At 42.1% G+C, this 20,136-nt stretch overlaps 1 protein-coding gene and 1 pseudogene across 1 annotated transcript; both read left to right on the top strand.

The window, feature by feature from the left end:
* The window catches only part of LOC112217318, a 34,753-nt pseudogene extending 23,744 nt beyond the window's left edge, over positions 1-11,009 (top strand).
* A 2,569-nt stretch (positions 11,010-13,578) lies between these two features.
* On the top strand, positions 13,579-16,086 carry insm1a (insulinoma-associated 1a). The gene has a single exon (XM_024377775.2). The coding sequence runs from the start codon at positions 13,793-13,795 to the stop codon at positions 15,203-15,205; it is 1,413 nt and encodes a 470-aa protein (XP_024233543.1). The 5' UTR covers positions 13,579-13,792; the 3' UTR covers positions 15,206-16,086.
* Positions 16,087-20,136: the final 4,050 nt, after the last annotated feature.

Genomic DNA, 20,136 nt, shown 5'->3' with positions numbered 1-20,136 from the left:
GTGTCAAGGCTTGGCCCCTGACTGGCCAATCAGAACGGGCTCCATGGCTAAATATGTGGTTGCTTCAAGTTGTGTATTTACCTTTTTATATGTATTCCATTGTCATCAATTCCAATTCAAATGCTAGTCCGTTATGGCCTAGTTCGTTAAATAGCCTTCCCTGTATTTGATCATGTTGAACATGTCTGTAGTCCACATTGATCTAATTGCATTGCTTCATAATGGAAAGTACATTGTTAAACATAGGCTATAGCATTCACACGGACGTAGGGGCTAGGCCTACTGTAAACTGCCGCCTGGACATGGGACATGGCAAAAGTAGTCAATCATCAAGATTAAATTATCTAAGCTACTGACGAAACAAGAACTTGCTTTATATAGGCTATGTCTGAATACAGGTACAGGCACCACAATTGCTCTCCGTGGTGGGCGTGTAACACAGACAAGGCAACTAAGACTACGGAGGGTTTTACGCACCTCCCATCTATTCAGAAGCTGGATAAAGATCCAATATAAAGACAAATGGGGAATGTCCACTCTCCATTACACTGCTGGCAAATGTGATGTTTTTATAAACCTCATGGAACCATCTCACAGATCGGATTTGCACTTCTCCAGAAATAGCAGACAAAATTGCATTGCATTCGAGCAATGCACATGCTCACCTTAGGCGGGTTGGCAGAAGGCCACATGGTGTTGTGATTCTGAACGGTCAGATAACTAGCAGCAACGACAAGAAGCTGTCATGTGGGGAATCGTAGGTGGCTCGTTTCTGCGCGTTGTATCGTGTTATTGATATCATGACTTGTTCTGAGGTGTTTTTTCTGACTCTTGTCATGTCAACGCTAATGTGGCAGAAATGAGCTATCTAGAAAACCCAACAACTTAAATGATGCATTGGAGAGGCAACAAGTGGTCATGGTGCAAATGTATTTCTGTTTTCAATAAACGTTTGGAGACAAAATAGTTTACGTGACGGTCAACAGTCTAAGCCAACCCCGCCTGATAGTTGAGCATGCTTCGGTTTTGTTACTAAACAACCAACCCGTCTATAAACCCACGGGCAGTGAATCTTTATAATAAGTGTTTTTTAATCAAATTAGATGAAAAACAAATCTGTTTTTCAAACAAACAACAACATCTCTAAATAGGATTGGGTCAGAAGCACGATATCATATACCACTTCTCTCGCGGGACTGTAAGGCCTACATTTCTTCTATACATTCACATGTCTATATCGAAATACTAGCTCCTGTCAATTGTATCATTGCCTATGTGTGAGGCAGATTCTCAAAAAAGTCTGCCGTTGATGTGGCATTATAGGTTGAATAGTTTGGAGGAGCTTGTCTTTGGTAATCAGACGAGGGGCACTCTCTGAAAATGGGGATGGATAGCCTACAAGCAAAATGCAGTTATGTGAATTGTGAATAATAAAATACTTCAACGCCCTCTCGGTAAAGCCCCTTTATTCATAGACTACTCAGCTAATGGACAAGATAAAAAGACAAACCAATGCTGCTAAACCAGCCTTAAATGAGGGGAGGGTAGGCTATGCTTCATTATTTGTAAAAAAAAAAAAATAAACAAAATGGGGGGAAACAAATACTTATTTTATGTTTCTAAATATGAGATTCACCACATCATTCCTTCAATGGGCACTGTGTGTCAAGGCTGGATAGGCTTCGCTTCCGCTCTCAAAATCCATGATACCATTATCAACCGCTTTACTGTTAGGACCTGCTTTTTGTGGGTCTTCAAACTCCCCATTAGCACTGCATGAAATTGTCACGTTTGCGCTTGTTTTTAAGGACAAAGCTAAAATATTGCCACCCCTCCTACCTCAGCTCAAGAGAGCTGATGATACACAGGTAAATTTCCAAACCTGGTGTTTGGGTGGAGCTTTTTCATGACTAAAAAACTAACGTGCTTTTGGACGAAAATAGAGCCCTGTGTTTCTATAGGTAGAGCAAGTTATTTCGACATAATCATCATCATTTCTTAACGCCCTGATGCTGTACTGATGACATACTGTGCTTTTTCTTTTTACGTGCACAATGTTGAATGATTGCTGTGAGGATTTCTAGATTCATCCCTGCTAGGTTCCCTGTCCCGCTGGTGTGGACATAAGCCAACTTCCTCCCAACAGCCAGCTCCTAGCCCCACCGTAGATAGACCTCTTCACCCTCAACAACCACCTACAGTCTACAAGTGGCTGCTGATGAACTTTGTAGAGCTGGAGGGTATGAATGTAGCCTGGGCACCAGTCTGTTTGTGCCAACATTCCAGTCCTTGCCACTCCTTGTCATGCCAAGCAAATGTTGAGGAGTGGCACAAGCAGACTAGTAACCAGGCTAGCTCCTGAGAGTATTCAGACCCCTTGACTTTTTCCACAGTTTGTTACGTTACGGTCTTATACTAAAATGGATGAAATAAAAAATGGTCCTCATCAATCTACACACAATCTACACTTTTATGTCAAAGAAATTGTCCGTAGAGCTCCGAGACAGGGTTGTGTCGAGACACAGATCTGGGGAAGGGTACCAAAACATTTCAGCAGCATTGAAGGTCCCCCAAGAACACAGTGGCCTCCATCATTCTGAAATGGAAGAAGTTTGGGCCCACCAAGACTCTTCCTAGAGCTGGCCACCTGGCCAAACTGAGCAATCAGGGGAGAAGGGCCTTGGTCAGGGAGGTGACCAAGAACTAATGGTCACTCTGACAAAGCTCCAGAGTTCATCTGTGGAGATGGGAGAACCTTCCAGAAGGACAACCATCTCTGCAGCACTCCACCAATCAGGCCTTTCTGTTAGAGTGGCCAGACGGAAGCCACTCCTCAGTAAAAGGCACATGACAGCCCGCTTGGACTTTTTCAAAAGACACCTAAAGGACTCTCAGACCATGAGAAACAAGATTCTCTAGTCTGATAAAAACCAAAATGTAACTATTTGGCCTGAATGCCAAGCGTCATGTCTGGAGGAAACCTTCCACCATCCCTACGGTGAAGCATAGTGGTGAAAGCATCATGCTGTGGGGTTGTTTTTCAGTGGCAGGGATGGGGAGACTAGTCAGGATTGAGGGAAAGATGAATGGAGCAAAGTACAGAGAGACTCTTGATGAAAACCTGCTCCAGAGCGCTCAAAACCTCAGACTAGGGCGAAGGTTCACCTTCCAACAGGACAACGACCCTAAGCACACAGCCAAGACAATGCAAAAGAGGGGCCTCGGGACAAGTCTCTGAATGTCCTTGAGTGGCCCAGCCAGAGCTCGGACTTGAACCCGGTCGAAGATCTCTGGAGAGACCTTAACATAGCTGTGCAGCGACGCTCCCCATCCAACCTGACAGAGCTTGAGAGGATCTGCAGAGAAGAATGGGAAAAACTTCTCTAATACAGGTGTACCTAGCTTGTCGCGTCATAACCAAGAAGACTCGAGGCTGTAATCGCTGCCATAGGTGCTTCAACAGAGTACTGAGTAAAGGGTCTGACTACTTATGTAAATGTTCTATTTCAGTGTTTTTACTTTTAATATATTTGCTAAAACCTGTTTATGCTTTGTCATTATGGAGTATTGTGTGTAGATTGATGAGGGAAAGAAACAATGTAATCCATTTTAGAATAAGGCTGTAACGTAACAAAATGTGGAAAAAGTCAAGCCGTCTGAATACTTCCCGAATGCACTGTATGTACTGTATGTAGGAAGTGCTAAAGGCATGATAACCCCCTTACATTAATTCCCACTGATGTGCCATTATTCAATAGGATATGAATAATAACGGTAATTAGTGAGAAAGGGGAAATCTTTCATCTCTCTCAACCAGATCTGCCTCCTCCATCTCTCTCCATTTACAGGGTGACATTAATTTCTGAGAGGTTGTGTCCCAAATGGTAATCTATTCCTTATATAGTGCACTACTTTTGACCAGAGCATATGGGCCCTAGTCAAAAGTAGTGCACTATAAAGGGAATAGGGTGCCATTTGGAACGTAGGCAGAGAAAAGGTTTTCTGTTTTCTGCTGATGAAAAGACTGATGTCATTAAGTGGAATTAATCTTTTTCCTCTGAAGGAATATGAGACGTGCAGTGATCCAGATTAAGCCTATTATATTCACTAATTAGGGGATCTGTTCATTATGGAGGATATCATTACAAAATGCAAATTACTGTTACTACGAATTGAATGTTATAGACAGAATGAAAATGTTTTGGAAATGGCTGTATTTTATTTGTTCCTTATTCCCTCTCAAAAAAATTGAAAGGAATGGAAGAATAAGAAAGAGGAAGAGGAAGGAGGAATAATAATGAATAGAAATCATAGAAATATAGCATGCATTTAAAGTGCAGTATTGTACTATGCAGTGGCTTTGCTGTAGCTAACCACTTCAGCACCATGGACAGGGGCACAGAAAATAACTGGAAAACAGTGAGGGCCTTCAATAAACTGCTTTCTGTTTCTACAAAAGTAATTTTAAATAAATTACTTTATTCAGGCACAAGCTCTAATCAACTGGGACGCAACCATTGTTGTTCCTCCCATTTAGGATAATACGCCCAAGGGTAGGAATGCCTACCTCGAGCAGAAAGCTGTCACTTCTGAAGCCTGTGCATCAAAGAACCCATTCACTGAGGCTAAACTCATTTAGATCCTCCTTTCGCTGTCATTATTAGCATAATTGTGTTTTCATCACCAAGGCATGTCTTACATACAGAGGCTGAGCTGTAAGAATTCAGAGGTCACTGGGATAGCTGCTCTCATCTCACCCTGACAAGGGGATGATTAGGCAGTATTTGTTTGCTTGCCTTGCCCCCTTGTTGCCAAGTGATCTGATCTTCCCCATCCACGTAGCGTCTGAGTAATTTGGTTGGCTGTGATAGATTTCAATCAATCCTCTTTTTGTGATTGTAAATTGCATCAAGCTCACTATTCATTCAATCTCTGTTCTTTGTTTGAATGTCTAGTTTTTATGTTGGCGCGACAGGTAATACCATCTTCACAGCAACACCATCGATGTGTACACCTGTGTGAGGATTCTGTTAAGCCTGGGTGTTGAAGGCTTTCGTATCCACTTGCTCACTGATGAAGGCTCTAGCTGCAGCCCCAGCTCCTGCTTCAGTAACCACACGGTGGAGAAGTGGGGTCCATGTTCACCACAACTGCTTTCTGGCCAAGATGAATGACGGACAGCGCCCTGAGTCAATCACCTTTGTGTCCTCCTCTAGTGACAGTCAACCTCTCAGGCTGGAGTGCTCTTTAAGTCCAACTCAACAGCTCTGAGAGAAAAGAGGGGCTCTGACTAGGGTGCAGTAACCTTATACTTGATTCAGTGAATTGTTGAAGAGATCTCTAAAATGGATTGAACAAAAGTGGTTTTGTGGTATTTTTTCTCCAAAGTGCTTCAATCATTGTTGTTTTCTTATTGTCCATTTTCATTGTCGATTTCATCCTCTTATGAGCAGTGTAAAATAGCTGGTAGAAAAGGGTTTTGATACAAATTTAGTAAAACTGTTCACATCCTTGATTTCTTGTGGGTTTTCATGAACCTCTCCTCCAATGGGGTGGACTACGATGCCTTTCAGTCCAACAACAATGCCTGTCTGGTGTACGATGGTCGACTGGTCATAGACACCACCTTCCATACCAGTGACTCCACCATCCGTGCCGTTGGGCCTCTGACCAAGTTTCCCCGGCACTACCACTCAGACCAGTGGTCACACTCCAGATTCAACTCCAGGGAGGTGGACCAGGAGCTGGCTGCTATTCTGCTGCCCTTCTTCGACCTCACCCTGGAACTGGCCATCAACCCTCCAGCCGACCTGGACCGCCTCATCACCAACTACACACAGGCCAAGATTTAAGGCCTGCTGCCGTCCAACAAGTGCCTTATGATGCTTATCCAAAAATAATGCATTAAATCACAGATTGGGCACATGTTGGACAGTACAGCAGATTGGACAGAACAGCAGCCTCTGGCAAGACACGGGGCGGGGGACTATGCATTTATGTAAACAACAGCTGGTGCACGATATCTAATGGAGTCTCAAGGTTTTGCTCGCATGAGGTAGAGTATCTCATGATAAGCTGTAGACCACACTATCTACCTAGAGAGTTTTCAACTATATTTTTCGTAGCTGTCTACATACCACCACAATTCGATACTGACACTAAAACCGCACTCAATGAGCTGTATACCACCATGAGCAAACAGGAAAATGCTCATCCAGAAGCGGTGCTCCTAGTGGCCGGGGATTCTAATGCAGGGAAACTTAAATCAGTTTTACCTCATTTCTATACTATACTGGCTTCGACACTCGTCGGATGTGGCTGGGCCTGAAAACTATTACAGACTATAAAGGGAAGCACAGGTGAGAATTGCCCAATGAAATGAGCCTACCCGATGAGCTAAATAACTTCTATGCTCGCTTCGAGGCTAGTAACACTGCAACATGCATGAGAGCATCAGCTGTTCCGGACGACTGTGTGATCACGATCTCCGCAGCTGATGTAAGATCTATAAACAGGTCAACATTCACAAGACCGCAGGGCCTGACGGATTACCAGGACGTGTACTCTGAGCATGCACTGACCAACTGGCAAGTGTCTTCACTGACATTTTCAACCTCTTCCTGTCTGAGTCTGTAATACCAACATATTTCAAGCAGACCACCATAGTTCCTGTGCCCAAGAACACAAAGGTAACCTGCCTGTATGACTACCGACCCATAGCACTCATGTCTGTAGCCATGAGATGTTTTGACATCAACACAGTACATCAACACCATTATCCCAGAAACCCTAGACCCACATACAATTTGCATACCGCACCAACAGATTCACAGATAATGCAATCTCTATTGCACTCCACACTGCCCTTTCACACCTGGACAAAAGGAACACCTATGTGAGAATGCTATTCATTGACAACAGCTCAGCATTCAACACCATAATGCCCTCAAATCACTAAGCTAAGGACCCTGGGACTAAACACCTCCCTCTGCAACTGCATCCTGGACTTCCTAACGGCCCACCCCCACATGGTAAGGGTAGGTAACGGCACATCCGCCATGCTGATCCTCAACACGGGGGCCCCTCAGGGGTGCGTGCTCAGCCCCCTCCTGTACTCCCTGTTCACTCCCTGTTCACTCATGACTGCACGGCCAGGCACGACATCGACTCCAACACCATCATTAAGTTTGCTGATGACACAACAGTGGTAGGCCTGACCACCGACAACAATGAGACAGCCTATAGGGAGGAGGTCAAAGACCTGACCGTGTGGTGCAAGGATAACAACCTCTCCCTCAATGTGATCAAGACAAAGGAGATGATTGTGGACTACAGGAAAAGGAGGGCCGAGCACGCCCCCATTCTCATCGACGGGGCTGTAGTGGAGCAGGTGGAGATCTGTGTCCACATCACCAACAAACTAATATGGTCCAAGCACACCAAGACAGTCGTGAAAAGGGCACAACAAAACCTATTCCCCCTCAGGAGACTGAAAATATTTGGCATGGGTCCTCAGATCCTGAAAAGGTTCTACAGCTGCACCATCGAGAGCATCCTGATGGGTTGCATCACTGCCTGGTATGGCAACTGCTCGGCCTCTGACTGCAAGGCACTACTGAGGGTAGTGCGTATGGCCCAGTACATCACGGGAGACAAGCTTCCTGCCATCCAGGACCTCTATACCTGGCGGTGTCAGAGGAAGGCCCTAAAAATTGTCAAAGACTCCAGCCACCCTAGTCATAGACTGTTCTCTCTGCTACCGCACGGCAAGTGGTACTGGAGCGCCAGGTCTAGGTCCAAGAAGCTCCTAAATAGCTTCTACCCCCAATCCATAAGACTCCTGAACAGCTAATCAAATGGCTACCCAGACTATTTGCTACTCTCTGTTTATTATCTATGCATTGTAACTTTAATAACTCTTCCTACATGTACATAGTACCTCAATTACCTCGACACCGGTACCCCTGCACATTGACTCTGTACCGGTACCCCCTGTATATCACCCCGCTATTGTTATTTACTGCTGCTCTTTAATAATTTGTTATTCTTATCTCTTTTACTTTAAAAAAAGTTTTTTTCCTAAAACTGCATTGTTGGTTAAAGGGCTTGTAAGTAAGCATTTCACTGAAAGGTCTACATCTGATGTATTCGGCGCATGTGACGATTTGATTTGTCTCATATCATGGAACACATTGAGCGAAATATTAGAGACAGCCTAGACGCAAAATAGAACTCAATTGATTGACCATGAAATTGATTTCAATATGAGAGAGCTGATATAGGCCCATGTAGCCCATGTATCTTTTAATAGAGTCATCTCAGTTTTCATTTGAAGAATCATTTTATCCTTCACTTGTTTTTGTAACAATTTCAAATACTTTAGCGACTTTGTATTTTTGTTATTGTAAGTTATCGGCAGTCACGGTCAGACGGATAGAATCAAGGTGTTTAGGCTATGTTTAGAGGATATCTGTGACTAATGTGATGAGGAAGGGCAAAAAAAAAACATCTAACGATGCTCTATGAGTGGTCAAGATGTGCGTTTTTAAGAGCCGCGTTACTAACAAAGGCTCTAGGAAATGCTTCAGCTACTAAAGATACATCGTAAGAAGGTTCTAACAATTATCTTAATGCTACAAAGGCTCTGGGATACGAGGCCCTGATTGAGTCATAATTCTGATTAGAACTAATTGTACTTTTTTTCTGTCACTGTGTTGATGTATTGAAAAACACACATTAGCACATTGTCTATCCTGTTATGCAACGTCTGTTCAGGAGACTGTATTCCACATTTTTATGCATTGTTCCATTGTTCCCTGGTAATGGAATCTCTGAGCTACTCAGTTCTTTGGCATTATACTGTGTTTGATAATCAAACAACATTGACCTATTCTGCATTAGGTTAGTCACATGGTAAACAAGGTTATGTCAAGCAGTGTGTTTACAATACAATCACTTCTCTTTTTTCGAATGAATGAAATAGCTTTTTACATTTTTTTTGTGGTAGAAATTCAATATAAAATTCAATATCATCACCAGGCAATTCTAAAGCATTTTCTGTTCCGCAGTGGTAGTCATCCACACATACACAATTCTGTTCATTTGAAAATGCATACTGTAACTATTTATTGCTCATCAAGTTACTAAGTTCCAAGTTATTATTATTGTCAGTATTATTATTTGTTTTATTATTATTACTAATATTATTATTCATTATTACAATTTGCTTTTGGGAATATTAAACTAATTAGGTACACTACATGACCATAAGTATGTGGACACCTGCTCGTCAAACATCTCATTCCAAAATCATGGGTATTAATATGGAGTTGGTCCCCCCTTTGCTGCTATAACAAATTCCACTCTTCTAGGAAGGCTTTCCACTAGATGTTGGAACATTGCTGCTGGGACTTCCATTGAGCCACTCAACCATTCCTGTATGGACCTCGCTTTGTGCACGGGGGCATTGTCATGCTGAAACAGGGAAGGGCCTTCCCCAAACTGTTGCCACAAAGATGGAAGCACAGAATCATCTAGAATGTCATTGTATGCTGTAGAGTTAAGATTTCCTTTCACTGGAACTAAGGGGCCTTGTCCAAACCATGAAAAACAGCCCCAGACCATTATTCCTCATCCACCAAACTTTACAGTTGGTACTATGCATTCGGGTAGGTAGCGTACTCCTGGCATTCGCCAAACCCAGATTTGTCCGTTGGATTTGTCCGTTGGTGAAGCGTCATCACTCCAGAGAATGCTCACTAGAAAGTGCATGGCTCAATATTTTTTTCGCACATCGGTATGCATTTCTCTTTGTGACGTAATTCGACTGCTCCTTTTGCAAAGTAAGATCTATGATTTCTCTCTCAATTACTTTGATCATTGGAACATTTTAGTAAGAGATATGAAAAGGATAGGGATCATCTTTTGAAATTCTCATACAAGTTGTGCTATTAACAGCAACATGGGAATCTATCTGATCCTTCCTATTTTCCCCAGGGCCGAATAGAGACTGGCAACTACTTCCACCTGCACCTGAACTAGTATGACATGGTGGAGACCATCACTTGTTTGTCACTGAAGCCTCTCCCCGTGTCCAACTACATGTGTCTCTATGGAAAACATGAGCTGTTGCTCAACCACCTGTGTTCCCGGTTTGATGAAGGCCTGGTTCATGACCTCTACAGGTAGCTGCTGGGGCTGTTTACATGACAGAGAGGAGAGGGAGGAAGTGGGGGTGTTCAGGTCACTGGAAAGATATAGTTACATTTCAAATGTTTACAGACAAGTATGGTATAGGGAGTCGTAAAGCAATGCTTGTCTTTATTAGTTGTATAAATCAGCCTCTTGAAGTAGGCAGCTCTCTCAGATATTATCCCCTGTCAGTGTTTCCTGGTTGGCTAGAATTTGAAGATCTGTGTGTGGGTGACCTCATTTCTGATGTTTCAACACAAGCGACCCCCAGATATAGGAGCCATTGTCCCTGGGTCTAATCTGTTTATGCAGGTCCCTAATCTGCTTTTCTGCTCTATGGAGGAGACAATGGCTTAGCCACCCTGCAGTGGTCATAAGGCTCTGTAACACATATTAAATCTGGATTTTTCACTGGACCTTGTCATGGCTCTGAATAAGGCCACTCTCAATGTCATTATTGGAGCTGACTGAACACATCATGAACCGGTAAAATAATTGATTGACCATGTTGCTGCTGCTGTTGTTGGGGGTTATTAGATGAAGCACTAACTGTGTGTGTGTGTGTGTGTGTGTGTGTGTGTGTGTGTGTGTGTGTGTGTGTGTGTGTGTGTGTGTGTGTGTGTGTGTGTGTGTGTGTGGACATGTTAAGCTATACGATCTGGGTGCGTGCCTGTGTGCGTGCGTAGTTTTGTAGTTATTTCAAGGAGAAATGGTGCTTGGCAATATATCATGATCACTTTGCGGACTTTGAGCAGGAAATGGAATCAAGTGCAGGTTTGAATGTGGGATGTTTGTCGGGGGGATGGGTGGGTGTATAACGTGAAAGTTTAGCAACCCAAAGGTTGTTTGTTCAAATCACATCAAGGACAACTATTTGGCATGTTAGCTAACCCTGACGCCTAACCTTAACCCTTATATAATGTCCACCTAGCCAACGTTAGCCACAAAAAAATGAATTTGTAACATGTCATACATATTGCAAATTGGTAACATATTGTAGTAATTGCAATTCGTAACATATCATACAAATCATAATTAGTAACATACTGTATCATATGAAATGGATTATGGATATCCATAAATTAATAGATACCATATAAACATAACATTTCATACTAACTTGAGGGAGACAGATTTGCGTTTTCTATTTACATCTACCCCAGAGAAAACAAAACAGAATCCTAAAATAAATATTCTCTTTAAGTAAAAAATAAAAAAATGTAAAAAAGTGACAAGGAATTGTCAAATTCAGCTTTCTCACAACAAGTCAACAGTTTTTTTTCCTTCTGAAATTCGCCTTGAATAGGCTAGGCCTACTCGAATTTGTGACTGGAAAGGTAATTGGAATGACTGATAAGGACCTGACCTAGGCCTGGAGATGAAAGTGTGATGGCGAGGAGGGGGTTCTATATTCTACAGCTGTATGGTAATGTGCCTGAAATCTTCACTGCCTCTCTTTGCGCAGCACACGCCACCAAACAAATAGCCGCACACGCGCCTCAGTGTTTTGAGTCGTTCACGCGTTTATCACATAGCTCGGAAAGATAAACGTTAATGGGGAGAACGAGAATATATTAATTTATAAAATGACACGGCTCCAATGACACCCAATGAATTGTGTCGTATCTTGATTCGCCAGTTTTAATGTGAACAATTTTTTACAGAGGAGGGCAATGTAGACCTATAAACATTTTCCAAACACTTTAAGAGTTTTTCCAATGAAATGTTGTTGTTTTTTGCATCATATGGGCCTAGCCTTTTCTTAACTAAATGAAATCTTCCAAATGTGTGTGATTGTTTTAATTCGTAGCTCATTTGTGTGATGTCATTAGGCCTATTTGATAATTATGTTGTCGAAGGCCTACACTTAATACTCAAAGGAGCTTTTGCCTCCGACATATTTGCTTTTTCTGAATTGATCATTTCACGTAGTTCCATTTCAGATGACTTTGACCGAGTTTTTGTTGTTGTAGCCTATACATATTTAGGCCTATTAACAACGGGTGAGGTCTAGGCCATTTCAATAACCAATTCCATTGCATACAAAACCAATATTATTGGGTGAAATTATGTCAACAGTGTGTCATCGAAATAGACACGAAAACACTTGCTAGACATGTGGTTTATGGCACAATGGAATTACATCTTGTCGCATTAACCAAACTAGACAAATCTTCTCATTCATCGCAATGGTGGTGGGTAGCCTAAGCTATATTTTAGAGATGGGATATGATTTGACCCTGAAGGAATTGGGTTTGACTGTTTTAACGGAGAGATAATCATGGTTTGGCCCATTTAGAGACCGTCCGCTTTGTCCAAACTGCACTGATTACGCACAGCACGCGCCGACAGTATCTCTTGGCCAGATTGCTTTTGGGGCCCATTTTACCGTGCAATTTCCTTTCAATCACAAGCGGTATAGGCCTACAGCTTGCACAAGCGCGGCCATTGTAATGCAAAACAGGAAACCCCTTTTGTTAATTATGTATGCGTAAAATGACTGCTTCATATGTCCCGAGTTCAACTGTCGTATCCAACACATGTCGCTATGAATGCCTTAAAATGTTTCTTTGTCGCTGCTTAAAAAAAAATATATATATATTTGCTTGTTTGGGCTTTGTGTGTTTTTATGGGATAGCCTAATCTATACAACTTGTTTGAATATAGGTTGCCAATAAATATTTGCTTGTTTGGGCTTTGTGTGTTTTTATGGGATAGCCTAATCTATACAACTTGTTTGAATATAGGTTGCCAATAAATAATTGGCCGAAACGGTTTAGCCTCGAATAAGGTTGAATATGGATGCAATTGAAGCAGACTAAAACATGCCACTCAACATTGTGTGTGTGCGTGTGTCTGCACTGAAGATAATATTTTGAGTAGGGCCTACTAATAGAGTAGGGCCTACTAATAGAGTAGGGCCTACTAATAGAGTAGGGCCTACTAATAGAGTAGGGCCTACTAATAGAGTAGGGCCTACTAATAAACAACACCAACCCCGGAATCTTTGTCATTGTCCGTTAATCAGGCACCCCTACCTAATTTGGATTTTAGATTCTGATGGTTGTTGTGTAGTGACGGACGTCTCCTTTTTGGCAGATCAGAGCCCCCCCCCCAAAGGAGACACAAAGCCGAGGCACGTGTGCATTTCTATACAAACTCATCAGACCGTAAAAAAGGAGGGTCCCGGCGTGTGCCTTTAACGGGATAGGGAGGGAGGAGGGAGGGGGCAATGAGCACATAGTAATATAATACAAACTCAGGTACATCTGTTTAGAAATCTGCAAATCCTCCTACATTTCCACCCGAAACCAAGCCCACCTCTCCACCCTCCCCACCCACTCGCAAATCCATTGGGATGTTGGTTTCATCTGATTGGTTGGGGATGAGGCAACAAGGGGCGAGAACAATGTCATCATGTCTCCTTAAAAAGAGTGCAGCTATGTCGTGGTAAAAGCATCTCGGGAAGAGAACGAATCAATAACAGGGGACGGTGAAAATCAAAGTGTCCGATGTGTCTGCAATAATAACCTGAACCTGGATTTTATTTCAACATCATCTGTGGGTCCAAAGTGCCTTATTCGTTCCGTCCACCGCAAAAATGCCAAGAGGGTTTTTAGTGAAAAGGAACAAGAAAGCGAACCCTGTGTCTTACAGGGTGCGCTCTGACGAAGAGGAGCAGGGACAACAAATACACGCTTTACAGAGTCCAAAAGACGCACTACAGTCGGAGGCTCTCGCATCCTTCCCTGAGCGCTCAGCAGCAGCATCGGTGTTCTGCGAGGCATCAGCCACAGCAGCGGCACCCGGACATGACGCGAAACCCGTTCAGTTTGGGAACCCGGAGGCATTGTACCAGGCGCTCTACAGCCCCACCCGGCCCGTCAGTAAGGACCATGAACGGGCATATTTTGAGAGACGTTTAAATCTAGGCTCACCTGTGTCTGCTGAATCCTTTCCCACACCTGCAGCGCTTACCACTTTAGATAATCTCTTTGCCCCAGTGGACCTAAAAATCGGTACCAGTAACAGCAACCGGACCGGGACAACCACGAACCCAATCCCACCCGCTGTCACCGGGAATGGCACCAAAAGGCCTTCAAGCGACACTGAGCGTAAAAACAAGCCTCCATCCAAAAAAAACAAAGCTATCAGGAAACTACACTTCGAAGACGAGATGACCACATCACCCGTGCTTGGCCTCAAAATTAAAGAGGCGCCTGTCGACCAAAAACCCAGACCACAGCCGGCAGCAGGTGACAAACCCCTCGGTGAGTTCGTCTGTCAACTGTGCAGAGAAGCATATGGCAACCCGTTCGCGCTGGCCCAGCACAAGTGCTCCAGGATTGTGAGAGTTGAATACAGATGCCCTGAATGCGATAAGGTGTTCAGCTGCCCGGCGAACCTAGCCTCCCACAGGCGCTGGCACAAACCAAAGCCACAGAATACAGCGTCAATATCTGGTGCGCAAAATATTAAATCCCAGAGTGATAAGATGCCGGCGATTGATAAGGCTGTGTCTGAAGAAATAAAGCTCCGGAGCGAAAGAGACACACCCAGCCCAGGGCTGTCAGAGTCGGGGTCAGTTGGATCAGAGGAGGGTCTCTATGATTGTCATCACTGTGGGAAAAAGTTTAAACGCCAGGCATACCTGAGAAAGCACATCCTATCTCAACATGCCACATCCTCCCACAACACCAGCAGCGAGGACCACGATGCCTATCCACCATCCCAAAGCGAGGGAAAGCCCAGTGACCAAACTCCAAGCCACGCACCACTGAATCTGAGTTCCTCAGGGTGCCACCTGTGCCCTGTTTGTGGAGAGAACTTCCCCAACAGAGTCAATCAGGAAAGGCATATCCGTCTCCTCCACTCCTCGCAGGTCTACCCATGCAAATATTGCCCTGCCATGTTCTACAGTTCACCGGGACTTACACGGCACATCAACAAATGTCATCCCTCAGAAAACAGGCAGGTGATCCTCCTCCAGATGCCTGTGCGCCCAGCCTGTTAATCGCCCAGCCTGTTGAACCTGTGTCTGTACGCATGGAAGTCATGTGCGTGAGTTCGACTCCATCCTCAGCCTGTGCATTTAGTAAAGGGGGATTTTAAATCCTGTTTGGAGCTTGGATTCTATATTTTTCAGACTCATCTTAGTTGATCTAAAGAAAGTAAAGCATTAGACTGTTAACTTATTTTTCTAGTATCTCTGCACAAGTGCTTTTGCATTAGCTTCTAGACCTAAGAAAGGGATATCCTAGCTGTACCGTTGTCATAAAATTGCCTTTTAATTCACAGGCTGGAAATGTATCTATTAGCTTTATTATAGCTTGTGAATCTGTGGACATTCCATGTTTAGCTTTGTCTCTGAACATAATACAATTTGAAAGGTTTTCCATCAATGCCTTGGATTAGAGCTCTTGTACACACCTGCTGTAAAACTGCCTTAATTTATGTGTCGAATAATGATTGTTTTTAATGTCTTATTTATCCTTGGCCAGATATTGTATCATTACTGTTATTTGCATACTGTATTGCCAATATACTACAAGTAAACCATCATGATTTTTATTTATTTATTTATTGAATTTATCTTATGTAAACTATTGTTTTGTGTGATTTATTTGTGACTCATTAATGAATCTCTTCATGCCATAGCAAAAGTATCATTTTTACTTATTTATGTCAAGTTTACATAGAAACCGAGAATGGTGTATGTGTGAAGTAGGCTACAATCTAATGACCATGAGCTTATAAAACATTCTCTTCAATGCTCTTAAATGCAAAATCATATTTTTTTCCCCTCTGATTGTTTTGTATCTATAAGCTCTTACCACGTTTGTATGTTTCTGCAGTATTTGCTAAATGTCCAAATAATAAAAGCAAAAAAATCCATATTGTTTGACTAACTTGGACTAATTTATGTTTTCTGACCCGAGCTTAGGTAGGACCTTGCAGCCATAGTGCTGGTGTCAACATCATATTGTAGTGCATGTCACTATTGTCCGTAAGTAAATGGACACAGCCTCGACTTGGCACTGCATGGTCAGTCAGTGAGGGAGCACAGGGCAGTTGCAGGTGTTTAGCAGGTGGCAAGACAGACACTTGACTTGAGTTTGTTGAGGCTCCCCCTCACTACACTGACGTTGGGTCTCAGGCTATCGTCTTCACACAAGAGGCAGCCTCCATTATCGACATCCCATCGCAGCCTAGCAGCACAGAGCAGACCAACAGGAAGCAGAGATGGCCCCACTGCGGGGGACTGTATGTTTATTCACTGCATCCCATCAGCACAGCAGACGGTAGTTAGAGAGAGAGGATACTGTGCTACAGTAGGTTCTGTCACTACTAGGGCTACTTAGAGGTCACATACATGTTTTAGATATTATCAGACATTTAAATATTACTATACAAGTACATTTCCTAAAGAAAATATGTGTGCTTGCTAGCTTGTTTTAAGGTATTTACGGTTGTGAAATAAGTTCTAGCAGTGGTAGTGACTACCGTAGTAATAGTAGTGACCTTTTATAGTTGAAAAAGTAGGTTGATGGAAAGATTGATTGATTGCTTGATTGACTGATACATAGCATGCCCGAAACATGCCCGGAACATGTGAAAGTTGGTTTGGTGTCTCTAGCTTGAATGGTTTAAGCGTTACTTTAATTGTGGGTTATTATTTTATGCTAATGTTAATAGTTATAATTGCTCTAGTTTAGAACATGTTAAAGTTGTTTTAATGTTTGAAGCTGAAATGGTTCAAGAGTAGTAGCATTTAAAATGTCTACCACGGTCTTCTTGTGGTTGGCATCAAGGTTATTATAGCAAACTAAAGCTGAAATCAAAACTAACACTAATCATGAAAAAACAATGTAGTAAACTGAAAAAAAAACACAAAAAAACAAACCTGCTTGAAAAACTAAAACTATATTAAACTATTATCCTTGACTCCAAAACAAACTCAAATCTGGGGGGTAAATGTGGCCAGGAAATAGCAATGTTTCAAATAGGCCTAGTTTGTGAATCACTATCACTGGCTTACCGGAAAACATTTTCTAGGTAACTAACTTGATTCTTCTTGCATGTACCACTAAAGTTAAAAAGCATTGGATTGGTGTAAACATGGGCGAGAGAGATTTTCCTTACGCCATATTTCTTTTGCACCAGTCTCTGCACTATTCCTTTTCAATCCAAGTCACATTGAGATTGGGTATGTTCCTGACGCATGCCAGATCTTTCAATGCCTGGATAGGTATTTTACATATCAGCTAACCACATCATATGTTATAGCAATCTGGTGCCAAACTGCACATTAGATGACATAGCATGCAACCATTGGTTGATGCATGCAACGTCTGAGCAAAAGAACATTACCATTATAATTTAAACCTAACCTATGACCTGACCTATGACCTGACCCATCACCTTATGTATTACTGCCTCCTAGTTGCAAGAAGTGACATCCCGAAAGACACGAATGGCTTCTAGCCTCCCAGTCATGATTTCTGTCCCTAACACTACAACTAAAACTGACACCAAATAATAAAATAGATTTTTTATTTCATTATTTATACAACTGAAACTAAATCAAACTAGCAAATCAGGTCTGAAAACAAACTGAAAGTAAACAGCATTTCAAATAAAATGAATAGAAATAAAAACTAATATAAAATCAAAAAATTATAATAACCTTCCTTGGCATTGTTTCTCTGAAGTTGTATGCTAATTTATGCAAATTACAATTAGTAATAGTTTATAGAAGTGTTAGAGAATGTGAGCAGGGATGTTTTAAAATCTTGTAGCTTAATTGGCAGGGGTATTTTGAATAGCTACCACTGTACTCCTATGGTTCTCAATCAAACCCATGTTAATTTATGCAAATTTCAAATGGTTTTATTTTAAAAAGGATAAATTGTATAACAATTCTGAATCCAAGCACACTAAGTTGAGTCAGTCTGCACATTTCAACTTTGGTTTGGAGTTGATTGCTTAAAACAGAGGAAATAGGTCTATATTCTTTTCTTTTTCTACCATTTAAGTATGGCTGTAGTATAAAAATTATAAAAGTATCACTTTTCAGAAAGCACATTAATAATCATGCAATGACATCGTAATTTGGCTTAGTGATACTGAGTACAGTGTTTTTAAAAAAGGAAATAAGGGGACCTATTTAACATTGCAACTAAGGGGGTAAGAAAATGCCCCCCCGGCTCAGTGTGTCTTAGTAGCTGAGCACGTCTGTACAGCTCACACTACGCTTCACACCTGGGCTGCACCTGGTTCTCCATGGCAACCAGATCACTGGAGGAGTAGAAAGGTGTGATGGCTGGGCCAGCCACACCCTCACACAGTACCTGCTGCCTGTGATAGAAGCCTACATGCTGTCAATCACACATATGGTCATTGCCACTGGGAGTGGCATGGGTCAGGAACTTAAGGCATGGCCCTATTATGGTTGTTTCTAACCTCAGCTTATAAAATGATTGGACAAAAAAAACTTGAGCTGGATGATAAAAACAGAAAATGTATACATTAAGATCAGGCACCATACTATAATAAGGATTTTTTTAAACTTAATCATGTCACAATCAACTTTTACCAGCTGAATGTAGACACAAATATAATCATTTTTTGTATTAACAATTTTCTGCATTTTTTAATGATAGGATATGCAAATCAGTTTATATTGAATGAAATATGTACATATTTGCATATACAGTTGGCCTAAAAAATACATGCTAAGACATGTACATAAAATGCATTTTGGGAAGAAAATTTGGTCTAGAATAATAAATTGACAACATATCAACAATTCCCTCTAAGTCTGGAGAATATTTCCAAGGATGCAGTGTTGAATGATAGCCACACAAACTTTGATGAATGACGATGCTTCCGATGCTGAGAATAATGAGTTGACATGTGGGAAGAGCCTCACTTTCGGGAAGTGGCAGTTAAAGACACGTATATTGAATTTAGCAATAGCCAAATGCCTGTTTCGACCCAATCACCATCTCTTCAAAGTAATTTCCTACATGTCCTCCAGTTTGCAACATTCTCTATGAAATGGACCATTATGAGTGAATCACTGAGCTTTGAAATGATGGATACCAGTCAAAGGTTTGGACACACCTACTCATTCAAGGGTTTTTCTTCATTTTTACATTGTAGCATAATAGCGAAGACATCAACACTATGAAATAACACATATGGAATCATGTAGTAACCAAAAAAGTGTTAAACAAATCAAAATATATTTTATATTTGAGATTCTTCAAAGTAGCCACCCTTTGCCTTGATGACAGCTTTACACACTCTTGGCATTCTCTCAATTCCACATGTGTTATTTCATAGTTTTGATGTCTTCACTATTATTCTGTAATGTAGGAAACAAGAAGACGGCCGTGGTAAAACGTCACATAATCATGCTGAAAATTCTTGGACTCTCTTTAAAAAAAAAAAAAAACACTGACGAGGAAATGTCCTCAACTGCACTTCACAAACGCCCTGCGGTGATCACAAAGTATGTTCTCACTAATCACAACACATTCCTTCAGTTCCCCCTGAACCCCAAACCCCACTCCTCACACAGCGACGGCCTGGCCAACAGCCTGCACCCCCCCCATCCACACACCTCCTCCCACTGGGTCTGACAGACAGACAGGTGTATGGCAGGCAGCTGGGGAGCGGGCCAAAGATAAGAGCTCCAGATAAAGCCTTTCACACAAACATTACAGACCGCTGCTGCACTATAATAGAGCTGTCTGTCGCAGTCTACATCTACACAGAAGGAGAAAAAAACCTTTGGGGAAAGATAAAAACCGTAGCATTTACAACTAGTCACACGTCTACTATTCAAATATGACAGCTAATCTGATCTCCATTGAAGGAGAGAGGAGTGAGACTGTGTTAATATAACAGGGACATGGAGTATATGTATCCTGGCACTAC

Source organism: Oncorhynchus tshawytscha, linkage group LG18 (genome assembly GCF_018296145.1).
Source record: "Oncorhynchus tshawytscha isolate Ot180627B linkage group LG18, Otsh_v2.0, whole genome shotgun sequence".
Classification (NCBI taxonomy): Eukaryota; Metazoa; Chordata; class Actinopteri; order Salmoniformes; family Salmonidae; genus Oncorhynchus; species Oncorhynchus tshawytscha.
Note: the sequence above shows the minus strand (reverse complement) of the source record. Positions and strands in the feature narration are given on the sequence as shown.